The sequence below is a fragment of the Euleptes europaea genome, chromosome 8 (genome assembly GCF_029931775.1).
Source record: "Euleptes europaea isolate rEulEur1 chromosome 8, rEulEur1.hap1, whole genome shotgun sequence".
NCBI classification, from domain to species: Eukaryota; Metazoa; Chordata; class Lepidosauria; order Squamata; family Sphaerodactylidae; genus Euleptes; species Euleptes europaea.
The window spans coordinates 88,675,149-88,691,534 of NC_079319.1; the positions used below are offsets into that span (position 1 = coordinate 88,675,149).

The window sequence follows — 16,386 nt, forward strand, 5'->3', positions numbered from 1 at the left end:
AGAAACACGGTTAGGCACCTGTAGCAATGCTCTTAAGAATTTTGTTTGAATTCATTCTAGGGGAATGAAACAAGAAGCTGGTCCTAAAAAAGAGCCATATAATAGCTGTGCCAGAGTTTTTGCATGGTACAGTTTGAGTGCCACTGGAACAGTAAATCCACCTTTGGTGCGATAAAACTTCAGAATGCTGTATGCAGATCTGTTACCTAGCTCAGCCACATAATTGCTATGCGTGTTTTTGATGCCATTTGATTGGAGTACCATTCCTAGGTACTTGAAATTACTAACCTGCTCCACCTTATGTCCATTAATACACCAGTTCCTGAGCTTATGACCTCTGCCAAAAGCCATTATTTTGGTTTTCTGATAATTTACATTTAGCTCCTGATTCTTACAGTAAACTGCAAATTTGGCCAATGCCCTCCTAAGTCCCACCAGTGTTCTTGAAAGAATACTGGCATTGTCTGCGTACAGTAATATTGAAACCTGGCAATGGGCAAATTTAGGTGGATGGAAATTTGGCTCCTTTAGCTTGTTGACCATATCACTGATGTAAAATATAAATAACATTGGAGCTAATAAACAGCCCTGCCTGACACCCCTGGATGTACTGATAGCTTCAGTTACTTGTCCCTTTCTGTTCCATCAGACTCTGAGGGATGTGCCTTCATGAAGGGCATGGATAAGGAGGTAGAGCATTCTATCAATGCAAGGTTTTTTTCTAATTTTTCCCACAATTTGGGACGAGATATAGAGTCAAATGCTGATTTTAAGTAAATGAATGCAGCAAACAGAGAGGAAGGTCCGCTGGAACTATATTTTTCTATCAGATGCTATAGACCTGTCTAGATGTAATGTTGCCTGCTTGGGCTGTGCTGCAGAGATGTCCATTGCCCATCCTCACAGCAGAATGAGTTCTTACATTGCCAGGCTAGTAGGCAACACTCCCTAACTTCCCACAATTTCTGTATGTATGTATGTATGTACGTATGCATGTATGCATGCATGCATGCATGCATGCATTTATTATTTAAAACATTTATTAGCCACATTTCTACCTTGTAGCACTCAAGCTGGCTTACAATATCAATAAAACGAATGTTACAAAACGCATAGAAGATGATTGTTCAAAATTTCAGTTGTGTGGGTGTGAAGTGCCGCCCAGTCACAGCTAACGTATGGTGGCCCCAGCAAGGGGCTTTCAAGGCAAGTGACTAAGCAGAGATGGTTTGCCATTGCCTTCCTCTGCAGAGTCTTCCTGACAAGATCTGATGAGATCAGGCAATACCATGCCACCTTCCCTTCCAAAATCACAATAAGGACTGCCAATAAATAAAAACTAAGTGAGTCAAATGCAGTCCTAAATAAAATTGTCTTCAGATACCTGTTTAAGATCATATGAACACATGAAGCTGTCTTATACTGAATCAGACCCTCAGTCCATCAAAGTCAGTATTGTCTATTCAGACCGGCAGTGGCTCTCCAGGATCCCAGGCAGGGATCTTTCACATCACCTACCTTTAACTGGAGATGCTGGGGGTTGAACCTGGGACCTTCTGCATGCCAAGCAGATGCTCTACCACTGAGCCACAGCCCCTCAAAAGTGAGGGAGCCTGATGCACCTCCCTAGGGAGGTTGTTCCATAATCGTCGGGCTGCCACTGAAAAGGCCTCTCGTGTGTGCTCACCACACAAGCTTCTTTGATTGCTGGGACAGTCAGGAGGGCTTCTCCCTGTGATCTTAATTTCTGAGCAGGAACTATGGGAAAAGATGGTCCTTCAGATAGCTGGGTCCCATGACATGCAGGGCTTTAAAAGACATAACCAACACCTTGAATTAGGCCCAGAAGCAGATCGGTAGCCAGTGTAATTGCTGTTGTATCAGGGTCACATTTTCCCAGTATCTGGACCTGACCAGCAGTCTACCTGCAGAATTCTGCAGTCTAGCTGCAGCTTCTGAACACTCTTCATGGGTAGCCCCAAGCAGAGGAGATTATAATAGTCCAGTCTAGATGTAACTAAGGCATGGATCACTGTGGCTAGATCTGACTGACCCAGGAACAGCCAAAGCTGGGCGAAAGCACTCCGAGCCACTACAGCCACCTGGTTTTCTAAGGTGGCCACTGTGTCAAGCAGAACTCACATGTTGTGAACCTGACTTTTCAAGGGAAGTGTAACCCCTTCCAAGACAGGCAGATCCCAAGTCCCTGGTCTACCTTTCTACTAGCCCAGAGAACCTCTGTCTTGTCAGGATTAAGTTTCATCTTTTTCACTCTCATCCAGCCCATTACTGACTCTGGCTCAGAACATTAATAGCATCCTCAGAATAAGGCGGGGAAAGAAAGGCAGAGGTGGGTATCATTCACATATTGTGACACCACAGCTCATATTTTCTGATGACCTCTCCCAGTGGCTTCACATAGATATTAATGACAGCAAAACAGGGTGACAAGGCATAGAATGCCTTCCTCTACCACCAAAACAACCAGCCAGGAAGCAAGATAGAGAACGTTGTCCAGTCATCTCAGAAACATGAGGCTGTATTCCCTCCCCTGAGTTAAGCCAATGCTGCTTCATTTTCCCTCCATGATTGTGCAAAATAACTAGCATTGGGAGAGCGTCTCACTATCTGGCTGGTGTAAGCAGCCGGACCCCTCCTCCCACTAAAGGGTGCCAAGAGGGCATGGGGCCAAAGACTGGCATAGAACAAGACACTGTTCCACACAAAATGGAGGCCTCTCAGAATAGTCCAGGATCCATCCTGTGTCTCTGACTTGGGCAGGAAGACGGTTGGGCCAAGGTGTGCTTGGCTGGACAATGGGGCTAGCTAATCTCATTGCTTCGCCCTAAGGAGATTCAATCAGCATTCTGAGTAGACCATTAATTATCTGCAGAAATCAATCAGTATTCAGGAGACTAGCCTAGGCCTTCCCTTGGATCCTGACGACTCATCAAGTCTCTCCTGTCTTTCTGTTCGGAATCTAGAAAAGCAATCACTTCTTTGTTTCTGGTCGGTTTTCCTGCCAGCTTGCCTCATACCAATTTAGGACCCATTTTAGGGTGTAAATATTGGTCCTTTAGCCATTCAAAGTGTGTGTATGTGTCTTGGATTCATGCATACACCCACCCTTTTTTTTGCTTCTGGAAACGTCGGCCATTTCCCTCAGTGCTGCTTTCTTTGGACATCTCATCTGGAACTGTAAATATTGCACATCCCTAAAAGCTATCCAATTTTCCACCCTTGTTTCCTTAGCTCTTGGATGAATTGTGTGTGTTTGCCCATTATTTGAAAGGTGTATTCTTTATTATTTTTCTTTAATAAAACACCTTTAATTGCACAGCTGCCTGTTCATTTCAGGAGAGTTTCCCCCAGGATTGATCCTGGTATACATAGGTTACAGATCCCAGTTATCCCCCTCTTGCTTGCTGTATCTCCTTTGCTAATCCCCCCAACTTAAATGGAGACTGTCTGATTTGGGTTACACTGGGATCATACAAAAAAGCAGTAGAAACTGACTCTAGAAAACAGCAAATCAAGGAAATGAGCAGCTTCACTCTGCATTTTTTTTTTAAAAAAAAAATCTGTTTGGAGATTTTTCAGGGGACATTTTGCATTCCCTAAAGGCATCAGCTCCTTTCAGTTCACTGTCTAAAATTCATTAAAGCTGTATTCAGCACATGCCTAAACCTTGATTTTTTTTCACTGTCTGACCACATTTTAACCTCAAACAGATCTCATTCCCTTTCAAAACCTTTTTTTTTTTTGAGAGAGAGAGACAGCAAACTTGGATTTGAGTATGTGGAAAACCAATCAAATAAGCTCTTTATACAAACCATCTTATTATAAACTGATAAATTAGATGTTAAAAATGAAGCACACATTATGGTTGCAAAAATGGTCTTGTGGGGAGTGTTCCTGGTTTATTTATTAAATACTTTGATTAATCTTCTGCCCCCCTTACTTTAAAAGTTCTCACAGCAGCTTACAAAAGGGAAATAAGATGATTTGTAGCTCCTACACTCTGGGTAACCTTAAAACCTCGGACAGATTGACAATTAAACTGTTATAATTTAATAATACTAATCCCAGCCATAGCATTTCCCAAGTACTCACCTAATGAACCAACTCTCATCAGGTTGCTCATTTCCACAGCTTCATTAGCAGACGGTGTGAAATTGGGTCAAGTCACCCAGCGACAACTTGCCAATGTGATGCGATCATGCTACTCACCACTAGGAATCATCTTTATGATCCCTTTATGGTAACCTGAAGGGGTGCTCCAGCCCTGAGCAATCAACCCATGAGAGAGCAAAGGAAGGTGGGAAACCAGAGTTCTCACTGTCACATGCAGAGCAAAAACCTTGAATTTTGCTGCCTGAGAAAACTAATGTAGGAGTAGGTGAAATGGGACCTTTTGATAATGGATACTGCCACCATAAAAGCATCTGGGTTCCTTCTGCCTCTTTCATCCTGCAGGTCCCAAAAGCTTTCCTGTAAACGTGAATTCAACTGGAGTTATGAACCAGAGAAAACATCCCTTGCTTTCTCGACACAGGCTTTCAATGTTGTTTTTTAGTTGAGGCACCTCAGGAGCTATCAGAGGTTTGCACCTTGCTTCTATGTGTGATTATGTGAAATAATTAGTGTCATATTCATCTGTGTCTATGGGCACTGGAACAGCTGAGGAAAATATGCCAAGGGAAAGAAAAGCCATAACCATCTAGCTCTTGTCACTGAAGACAATGGAGGTGGATATTTGGCTCATACATAGGCAGACGTTTGATGACTTCCATGGGACAGACAGCGGTGAATCCAGAGCCCATTTAATAAATTACTGCCCTTGGGAAGCTTTCTCCCAGTCCACCATGCCTAAGGTTGCCAACCTCCACGCAGTAGCTAGAGATCTCCTGCTATTACAACTGATCTCCAGCCGATAGAGATCAGTTCCCCTGGAGAAAAGAGTTGTTCAACAGTGGAATCAGCTACCTAGGGAAGTGGTGAGCTCCCCTCACTGGCAGTCTTTAAACAGAGGCTGGACAAATAATTGCCAGGGATGCTCTAGACTGATCCTGCATTAAGCAGGGGGTAGGACTAGATGGCCTGTATGGCCATCCAGCTCTATGATTCTATGATTCCATGATTCTATGATTCCATGATTCTATAAAAAGGCTACCTTGTGAAATGCTTTAAAAGGCTACCTTGTGAAATGCAAAGAGCTTCTAGGAAGCATTCACAGTAAGCCTTTAAAAAGACTGTCAAGCACCAGTTTGCCAGCTGAGATTTTACTAGAGAGTTTTTCTTTCTTTATCAAGAATGACACAAACCTTTTTACTCTGCTGAGCAAAGTTAAAAGTAGGGCTATTGCTGGCAGCCCCTGACCCCTAACCCCTTCCTGGTAATGCAGGAGGAGAAAAATATAGGGGAAATTGGCATTGTGCCAATGCCGTTTCGTCCCTTCCAGTGCAAACTCTATTTTCAGTGGCTTCCTAGAGCATTGTCTGGACATGATGATGTAATAGCGATCTGATGCCGATTATGTGTTCCTGCCCCCAGACTCTCTTGTTGGCTGCCAACCCTTGTTTCAAGCCTTCCTTCAATTTCAGCCAGACAAAGAGTTACTTCCATCAGGAAGGCTCCTGAGTACGGTTGTGAATATCGATAAACCCAAACCAAAAATAAGCCGGAAATTAGCCGTTTCGGTAAATTTCAGTATTTGGGTTTACCAAACTCCAAAACCTGATGATAAAGCCAAAGCCGAATACTGATTCCCAAAAAAGCCGAATAATATTTGGCGTTTTGGGTTTGGCTATTTGCATTTGTGGTTCCCCCCCTTTTTTTGACTGGTGTTGTTAGGGCCCCATGATTGGGGCCCCATTTGAGATGGATATCATGTAATTGGAGCCAACTGGTCTGACCAATTTTCTAGGTATATCACCCAACAGAAGACTAGTCTGCAAGCAGAAGAGTCATGAAAAGATGGGGCTCACCCAGTCCCATCTGGAGGGATACACCCTCCAAATAACAAGAGCCAGCTTCAACAGCTGCTGACACCACCAGGCTTCCAAAGGATATTTTTTCATCCACGTGGATGAGCAATCTCCTTCAGAAAGCCCTGTGGTTGAGACTTCAGCTGGCTCCAATCTCACCACCACCCCTGAAAATTTGCTCTCAAACTGAAGGTCCCCCAAGTAGAGGCTTCATTTCCCTGCACTGTGACCATCTCTCTGAATCAGATTTTTCATGACCACAATAAAGGACTGCTCACAGGATGTCATTTACCACCAAAAGGAACATTTTCCATGCCTTATTTCTCTTGTGTTTAAGCCTTTTCCCTCCGTTTGGAAGCTCATTTACATGGTGAATCATCATGCAAAGTGACCCAGAAGCGAAGGCAGATCCCAGACTTTGAGGCACCAGCCAGTCCTCGGCAATGCTGAACTTTTGAACCTGATGAACAGCTCAGCTCTCAAATGCCTGGGGGATGGGGGCGACCCCTTAGGAGGCCCATAAAATTGGACCCCCTGTCCCAAAGTTCACCAAATTTTGGTGATCATCGAAGGAGGGTCCTTTGCAGCCACACTGCAAATTTGGGGACTCTGCCTCCCAAAAAACACCCCCCAGGAGCTTCAAAAAAATCCCCATTGACTATGCGTGTGTGTGAAGTGCTGTCAAGTCGCCGCTGACTTATGGCGACCCCTTTTTGGGTTTTTCATGGCAAGAGACTAACATAGGTGGTTTGCCAGTGCCTTCCTCTGCACAGCAACCCTGGTATTCTTTGGTGGTCTCCCATCCAAATACTAACCAGGGCTGACCCTGCTTAGCTTCTGAGATCTGACGAGATCAGGCTAGCCTGGGCCATCCAGGTCAGGGCCCATTGACTATCAAGGGCCCACATTTTTTGGAAAACCCGAAAATAAGTTGAATACCCATATTTACCGGTATGGGTATTCGGTTTATTTCAGGTCTACCAAAAAAATCAGGCTGAAAAATCTAAACCCAAAATTTACTTTTTTTTTTTTTGCACAACCCTACTCTTGAGGCTGAAGGAAGGTTTCACCCTTTGCTGAGCAGAGAGGTAGGATTCATGTTAGCACCTTAGAGAGATTACATACTCCCTGCAGCAGTGATACATAACAGAGGACAACTACAAATCTTGGCTTGACCTGGATAGCTCAGTCTAGCATGATCTCGTCAGATCTCAGGAAGTAAGCAGAATCAGCCCTGGTTAGTTCTTGGATGGGAGACCACCAAGTAGGGTTGCCAGGTCCCTCTCTGTCACCAGAAGGAGGTTTTTGGGGTGGAGGCTGAGGAGGGTGGGGTTTGGGGAGGAGAGGGACTTCAATGCCATAGAGTCCAATGGCCAAAGTGGCTATTTCCTCCAGATGAACTGATCTCTATTGATTGGAGATTAATTGTAATAGCAGGAGATCTCCAGCTAATACCTGTAGGTTGGCAACCCTACCACCAAGCAATACCAGGGTTGTGACACGGAGACAGGCAATGGCAACCCACCTCTGTTCGTCGCTTGCCTTGAAAACCTTACTGGGTTGCCATAAGTCGGCTAAGACTTGACAGCCCTTTACACACACAAGGAAATCTTGGGGGCATTCAGAAATTTGGGAGCACTGGAGATTTTAAGTAGCTACTTCTCACTTCCAGTAGGTTCTGAAGACCAGTGCAGGAAAGTTAGTATAAAATCTCAAATCCTAGATTCCCCCCCCCCCCAGTGGCTTTAAAAGTGGAAAACAATGAAAAGGAATCACACCTAACTTTAAGGAGTTGGCTGATGGCCTTTGGACACAGGGTCTCATTGAATGTATGCTTGAGATCTGTGTATCATACTCATATGCATGAATATAACTACCAAAATAAAATTGGCTTGCCTGGGAGGCTGTTTTTTATGTTCTATTTTTAGCCCATGTGGCTTCAGGGGATGCTTGATGATAATCTAACATACTTGGTGGGTGACAGTGGATTCAAAATTAAGAAACATGTCTCTTTGGCCAGCCTTGTGCTTTCTTAGTGTTACACAGATTAGCAATTTAAGCATTTTAAAGTGCTCTTGCGGGGAACATTTTTTGGTCCTTCAGGAAACAGAAGTGTGTGCAAGACTCAGTAATACCGTGATTTCAAAATGTGTGAGTGGTTGTTCCAATGCGCTGGTTTTAATGAGGGTTTTAAAAAAGACGTTTCCCCAAAGAACAGCTCCAAACAAGATCAGCTTATGAATATTTTGAGTGGGGGTTCAATCAATCTTTTGTGCATCTCTAACAGCTGTTTTGCAATTTTATTATTATACACGCAAATGCTGCAATCAATCAGTAAGGCGGCTATCCTACAAGTTCAAGCACACTTCACCATAACCTTCCGCAGCAGTTCATAAGGCTGCAGACAGCAACAAGGTACAGAATTTACAACCAAAGGGCAGCTGGGGGCGCTATGATCCTACATGCAGTTCTGGATGTGTGTGCATGAATAAGAATTGTCCATCTCTAAAGTTAACAAGTCAAAAGAATTAATCTGGACGGTGAAAGTCCAACAGAAAGTGACACATGAATGCCAAGTTCAAATCAGTGCTGCACACAGGGAAAAGCCTTGAAATATCCTGGGATGCTTTATAATACCACTTTTTGAAACAAATTATTATTTATTAATGCTTAAGTTTGCGCAAGAGGACAAAATGGACTCTCTCTTGCAGTCGAAATGGATGCAGGAAAAAAATGAATTGACTTGGATTTCCTGGTTAGATTTTTGAGAGAAGACAGCAAAATTCAAGCACAAACATCCAAATCTTAATCTGGGGCTCTTTGGAGGAGGACATTCATCTTTGTTTTACATAATTTTGAGTTGTGGGAGAGAAATGCATAACACAAATTACATAAAACCTGACAGAGGGGGAAGAGAGCACCAAGAAAAAGTACAGAAAACATTAATTTACCTTCTTCCATTTTCATTTGCAACCCAGGAAAGAGGGCTGGGCTGGGGGAGGTGGAAACAATTCATGCCCCTACTTGGAATTGTTGATGGGGCACCAAATACCAAATAGCAATCCTGAGCAGAATTAAGCCTTTCCCAATCAATTTATGTGAATGCTACATGATCTCACCTTTTATGGATTTATTTATTGACTACGGCATTTCTATGCTGCTTTTCTCCTCAAAGGAAACCAAAGCACCTTACACTAATGTCCACGCTATCCAATTTAAACCACGTAATTTAAATTAAAAACACACACATATGTCCTCGTCTGGCTTGATTCATTGGCTAATGCAGGTTGCAGGGGATCCCAGCCATGGGCTTAGAGCCAATAACCTAGGGCTTTGTGTAGGGTTGCAAGGTTGCCCACTTTGGGGGGAATCTCCCACCTTCTGCCTTGGGTCCCTGCTGTTGCTTGATAGGATGCAGCTGGAAAAATGGGGTAGCTGAAATGGCAACACTGCAATATCACTGCCCCCTACATAACTAATAGCAACACCACTGCATTGTGGGATGCTCTAGGATTTCCCTGAAACTCTATGGTTTTTCCCATCACATTTTGGGGAAATCCTAGAGTGTTCAGTGACACACAGCCGGATGTGGCATCATGGGATGCTATTTTGGTAAATCTCCACCCCCACCTCCGAGGGATGGAAATCCTAGAGTCATGCCTTTGGACACACTGAGGCTTAAGTACGTGCAGCCAGAGAAGAAAATAAGCTTAGCTCACACAGTATTAAGCAGCTGCTAGAGCTTGAGGTATCTTTCCTGCTTCCTCCCTTGCTAGAAATACCATCCTCCTCCTCTGAGTGGGTATACAAAGAAAGGCAGCACCCATGCTTTCTATGCATGCACACAAACAGCACGTTGCCCCAAAAGGGCTTTGGGACCGAACAGGTGGGAGTTTGTGATCCATCTGAGAACCCACCTGAAGACTGAGGAGGGCAGGGTTTGGGGAGGGGAGGGACTTCAATGCCATAGAGTACACTTGCAAAGGCGGACATTTTCTCCAGGTGAACTGATCTCTATCAGCTGGAGATCAGTTGTAAAAGCAGAACATCTCCAGCTAGTACCTGGAGGTTGACAACCCTAACAGGACTAGATTTCCTCTAAGACCACTCTGAGCCCAGTAGCCCCTTAAAGACTAAGAAGATTTCTGGCAGGGTATGAGCTTTTGTGAGACACAGCTCACTTCTTCAGCTGTGACTCTCAAAATCTTACACCCTGCCAGAAATCTTTAAGGGGCTTTAAGGGGCTACTGGACTTTTGCTCTTTTCTTCTGCTAGAGACAACTAACACAGCTGCCCATCATGATCTAGAAGTCTAAGGTTATCACTTTACATTTTTTCTCATCCTTTTCATCACTACTACACATCCAAAACCTCACAGTAAAATTTGAACACTGATCCCTCCTCATCAAAGGGTAATGTCTATTGAGTCTGTGAATGCCACAGAAGTATTTCACTTTGGGCAGTGTGCCACGATACGTCTTTCTGTAGCTTTGTCACCACAACATGACCAAGGCCATATCCAGATTGTGATTGGTCGATGTACCCCATGGAGCAGAGTGGTAAGCTGCAGTACTGCAGTCAAAAGCTCTGCTCACGACCTGAGTTCGATCCCTACGGAAGTCGGTTTCAGGTAGCCGGCTCAAGGTTGACTCAGCCTTCCATCCTTCCGAGGGCAGTAAAATGAGTGCCCAGCTTGCTGGGGGTAAAGGGAAGATGACTGGGGTAGGCACTGGCAAACCACCCCGTAAATAAAGTCTGCCTAGAAAACGTCGGGATGTGATGTCACCCCATGGGTCAGGAATGACCTGGTGATTGCACAGGGGACCTTTACCTTTTACTTTACCATGTACCACCCAAACTGAAGAACTAATGTGTTTGGAAAATTAGGCTTTTAAATTTATAACATTACAACCTAAGTTGTTCTTATGGTTACAAAAAATGACTGGACAATTACACACACACACCAAAAAAAATAAAAGTGCTCCTAACTTGAGCCACCTGACTTGCTCAGCTCTGCCAATCCAGTATTTTCCCCCTGGCACTTATATGATGCTTAAGTTACCGTTAAAAGAAACTCCTTCCTTTATTTAAAAAGATACTCCAGCAAGGTGCTTCAAGTAGCTAAGGCATAATTTAAGGATGTTCCCATTTATTTAGTAAAGTTCTAAAGATGTAAAGGTATGGAACATTCAAAAAATCATACTCAGTTCATTCATCTCAGAGGCTAACAATTTGTAGGTGTGAAAATGTACACTGATGCAGCAGGTTTCCAGACGTTTCTACTGGTCACGAGGAAACATCTGATTTTCCGTTTGTTTGTTTACAGCTCGAACTGGAAACTCAGCCAACCCACCAAGCAAAGAAAGCACTCAATACAGCCCAGAATTCAGGCCCTTTTGCCAGTTCCCCCTGGCCACCAGCAGGGGATGGGGGGCATAAGGTTGCCAGATCCAGGTTGGGAAACTCCTGGAGATTTGCGGGCTGAACCTGGGGAGGAGAGGGACGTCAGTGGGTTACAATGCCATAGAGTCCACCCTCCAAAGCATCCATTTTCTCCAGGGCAACTTATTTCTGTAATTCTGGGGATCCCCAGGTCCCACCTGGAGGATGGCATCCCTATTTGTGCCTCAATGGGATTTCAGTACCTGTGCTTGTGCAACGGATTGTGGCCTTGCAGCTACAAATCTCCCCAGATGTTGTTTAAGTGGCTTCTTCCCTGCATCTGGAGACTTCTCATCACAACATTTAATCAGGGAGTCAAACGTACTCCTTCAAAATCCATTGATCAAATCATTTTGCCGCAGGTCACAGTAGGGGAAGATTCCTCCTTAGAGCTCCTCCACCCTCTCCCACCCTATCCCCTGCAACCCTACTGAGAGCAACACACGTTTCACGCAGCTGTTCCATGAGTCTGGGGGGGTTTTTTTTGTTTTTGTTTTTAAACAAAGGCATTCCTGCTGCATTTAATTTTTGCTTTTAATAACTGTGAATAAATCAGCGCATAAGCCTTTTGTTCATGTGCGCCCCCTAATCTAGATTTGCTATAAATTAAACCAGATGGTGGTTGCCTAACTTTTTTATACAGAAGCTTTTGTAGTGCAGAAGGGCTATTAAAGGGGCAGCTTACTCTGGGGGAATCGAGGCGGATTGTCGTTGACGTCTGTCAGGGTGATGTTGACGGTTGTGGTCCCCGATAATCCACCCATCTGGCCTCCCATGTCTTTGGCCTGGATGACGACTAGGTACTGCTCCCGGTTCTCCCTGTTCATGTTTGGTAGAGCAGTCCTGATGATACCTTTCAAGACAACAAGGAAACATGTGTTACCCGGGACTACATTGCCAGCATTCAGAGTGGTACAACAACATCTGCATTCTGCCTTGTCTTTCGAAAACAAAACCACCCCATACATATTTGGAAGAATACACTCCATTATACAGTTACATCTCCATTTAAAAGAACAACCACATGCCAGGAACTATTCATGAGTTACAGCAGTGAGAAACAGAAGAAGAAGAAGAAGAAGAAGAAGAAGAAGAAGAAGAAGAAGAAGAAGAAGAAGAAGAAGAAGAGGAAGAGGAAGAGGAGGAGGAGGAGGAGGAGGAGGAGGAGGAGGAGGAGAGGAGGAGTTGGTTTTTATATGCCGACTTTCTCTACCACTTAAGACAGAATCAAACCGGTTTAAAATCATCTTCCCTTCCCCTCTCCACAACAGACACCCTGTGAGGTAGGTGGGGCTGAAAGAGCTGTGACTAGCCCAAATCACCCAGCTGGCTTCATGTGTAGGAGCGGGGTAACAAATCCAGTTCACCAGATTAGCCTCCACTGCTCATGTGGAGGAGTGGGGAATCAAACCCGGTTCTCCGGGTCAGAGTCCACTGCTCCAAACCATTGCTCTTAACCACTACACGATGCTGGCTCTCATGTAAACTTGTCTTAGAGCTGATCAAGCAAAATTTGGAGATAGTGTTTAGAACTGCACTACTGCACAGACTGGACAAAAAGTCATTTTTTAAAAAAAAATCATGTTTTTTTTTTTTAAATCTTGCATGTAGCATGTTAATACAGCTGAGAAAGAAAGATTTATATGGCTTATTCCCTCACGCATTCTGCCATAGAAGCCTGCCAGGTACCTTGTGCCAGTCGCACAATCTCAGGCTAACCTTCCTCACAGAGTTGTTGTGAAGATAAAATGTAAGCTGTAAGCTACTTTGGTTTGCTATTAGGGAGAAGAGAGGGGTATACATGAAACATATAAATAAACAAGTCAACAATGCAATCCTAAGCTTTGGATGGTAGAACTCGGTTTAGGATGGCATCATTGAAGGGTATATATGTGAAGGGTATGTGTGTATGCAGATTCACTCAGAAGTACGTTTCACTGTATTCCATGGGATTTACTCCCAGGTAAGTGCATAGGATTACACTGTTTGAGTCCATTCATGAAGGGGGGGATGAAGCTCTTTAGGAGCCAGCGCATGGTTGCCAGATCCCTCTTCACCATTGGCAGGAGGTTTTTGGGGTGGAGCCTGAGGAGGGCGGGGTTTGGGGAGGGGAGGGACTTCAATGCCATAGAGTCCAGTTGCCAAAGTGGCCATGTTCTCCAGGTGAACTGATCTCTATCGACTGGAGATCAGGTGTAATAGCGGGAGATCTCCAGCTAATACCTGGAGGTTGGCAACCCTAAGCTGGCATGACCTTGGGCCGGCATTGGTGTAACTTTATCATGGAATAAAGTGGCACCTATGTCAGTGTGGGGGCAAACACACCAGCATCCAGGAGCCACCAGCGCCTGCTGCCAGTGCAGCCCCGCAGGCAAGGATTTCCCGGAAGGGAAAGCCTGTGCCGGTGTGGGGGAGGGTGTTCCCAGGGGTAGGGTTGCCTTTGGGCAGCTTCCTAACCCTATTTGCCCTGGGAATGCCCCCTCTTTTTGTGGTACAGCCTTGCTTTGCGCAATGGGGAATTTTCCCCTTTTCCCTGTTTTTAAATTTTTTTTAATAGTTTTTTTTGCCTCCGCGCCAGTCAGGAAACCTCTGAGGAGGCGGCACAGGTGCTCTACTCCAGGCCGCCATGAATCTACCCCTTTTAGGTATGGGCTGCCCATTTATTACAGGCAGGGAACATTTTACAATGAGTATTAAAAATTTTGACTCTCCCCACCTACAGTGAAGTGGTAGCATTGAGAAATCTACCACCTCATTTTTCATAATGCACAGAATAGTTCTAACTCATGGCAAAAAATCTTAGATGAGAAACTGGCGTTGTTGGGCTTCTCGCAGGATATGTTATCAGATCTTGGGAAAACTGAAGCTTTTGCCAAAATTAAAAAGCGCATTAAAGAGCTCGATTATAACAGCACTACTTTTCGTGCTCATCGTGTCTGTTCATCCCAGTTCTTCGGAATACCCCCTCCACGTGGTCTGCCTGCCTATACATATTATCTAACAACTCCTCGTCTCTGTAGAGCTTTTTGCTTGGCTAGATTGAATGCTAACCCTTCTATGGTAATGCAGGGCAGATTTCTGAATATACCATACTCAGACAGGATCTGCCCTTGCTCTTCTGGCTCTATTGACTCATTAGCCCATGCCCTTTTGGAATGCCGCTTTTACGAGGAACTTCGATGGCACTATATTTCACCCCTTTTAATATACAAATCCAATGCCTCTGTGACTGACATCATGCCTTTTTTACTGATAGGGACCCCAAGGCTACATTGTCAGTGGCAAGATTTGTTTCAGTCCTTATATCCCTTCAACACTAGATATATGCTGCTCAAGATCAATTGATCAAGGAGCTTCTAAGGGATAAAAGGAAAGGAAAGAATAGTTCTAAAATTGCATTTAAAAAAAAATCATTTCTTTTGCCAAGTACTAAAATAATACATCTACAAGTTTTTTAAATTCATGCTTGCAGAATTTTGAAATTGACCTTATATCAAACCTTTTGGAGTGACCAGAATCCGCCTGTAACGTTTTTGGATTCCAAAATAGACACCAGAAGAAAAGGAGATGTTTAACCAGTTTTAATCTAAGGAGCAACCCCAACAGGTTTATGTAAGCCCACTCTCAAGTAACTGAACTGCCTACTTGAACATGTGGCCTTAGGGAAGGTCTAACACACTAGACTAATTAGTCTAACACACTAGACTAATATAAGGGATTATCTTGATATTATTTCTATCACAACACTGGCCAGCAACTGGAGAATTTTCATGGCTATTCTGTGTCAGAAATACAAGCATGCTGTAATTGATAAGCATATCTACCTCAGGGTTTATTCTATATTTGGGCAAAGCTCCTATTCATTGGAGGTCACAGAAACAGTCTTTTGTAGCACTAAGCACTTGTGAGGTGGAATTTAGTGCGTTAAGCGAAACTGTAAACCAGGTAGAATGGTTAAATGTTTATTAACTGAACTGAATGTAAATGTAAAACTGCCAGTAATAATATATACAGATAATACAGCAGCCATGGAGCTGGAAAACGAGCAATGTTTCAAAAATAGAAGCAAACATATCAGGATCAGATATGGGAATGTGGTAGATGCTGTAAACAGGAAAAATGTATGTATTATGTGTTGCAAGAGTGAAAATAACGTGGCAGATCTGTTCACTAAAATTGTTACCAGTGACAGATAAAAGCAACTGGTCAAAATATTATAGATGCTTGAGAAGGAGTGTCAGAAATACAAGCATGCTGTAATAATGTGACAGGACAGCTGGTCAGAAGGAGCTGTCAATACCTGTCAGATCCAGAGGATCTGGGCTGATGCAATGAGGCAGTAATGGCTTGTAACAGCAGAGTAAACTGGATTTAACCAGATATGGCCAGAAAGGTGATGCAATGCTGTGGGTGTAGCAGCAGGTGGCCTGATGCATATCTGATGTGCATTATGTATATAAGTGTGTAGCCTCTAGGGCTCTGTGTTGGGGAGTTAATGAGGGCCAAGCCAGAGGCTTTTCTGGAATGTGTTACTGATTGAACGTGTATGCTGGAGATTTGATGCACTGTAAATAAACTAAGCACTTTTCTAGTAGTCAACGTCTGGTGGAGTGTCTTGGGACAACTGACTAAGCACGCTGAACTCGTGATATTCTGCTCTGTTAATCTGCTTGTAACAACCCATAAATGCTACCTGCAGTTCAGAAATAAAAGTGACCCTTACCTGTTTCTGGCTCCACAGAGAAATATGGTTGGCCCTGGAGGATGCTGTAGATGATTCGGGCACTGTTTCCATAAGAAGGGTCATCAGCATCTGTGGCTGTGACTTGCACCACAGAAGTACCTAAGAGGTTTCCAATGGAATTTAATTTAATTTTGCATGGCAACAAAATCTCAAAGCACTATACCTTAACCCTTCAGAGATTCCTTCCATCTTTACCTTCTCACATTTCCATTA

At 43.9% G+C, this 16,386-nt stretch overlaps 1 protein-coding gene across 2 annotated transcripts in view; it reads right to left on the minus strand.

Moving 5' to 3' along the window:
- Window positions 1-16,386, minus strand: part of CDH10 (cadherin 10) — a 120,650-nt gene that overhangs the window by 33,186 nt on the left and 71,078 nt on the right. For both annotated transcript variants that reach the window (XM_056854105.1, XM_056854104.1), the window contains exons 3-4: window positions 16,153-16,272; window positions 12,115-12,282 (exon numbers count right to left, since the gene is read on the minus strand). In XM_056854105.1, coding sequence (XP_056710083.1) covers window positions 12,115-12,282; window positions 16,153-16,272 — 288 coding nt within the window. The remainder of the gene's footprint in view (window positions 1-12,114; window positions 12,283-16,152; window positions 16,273-16,386) is intronic.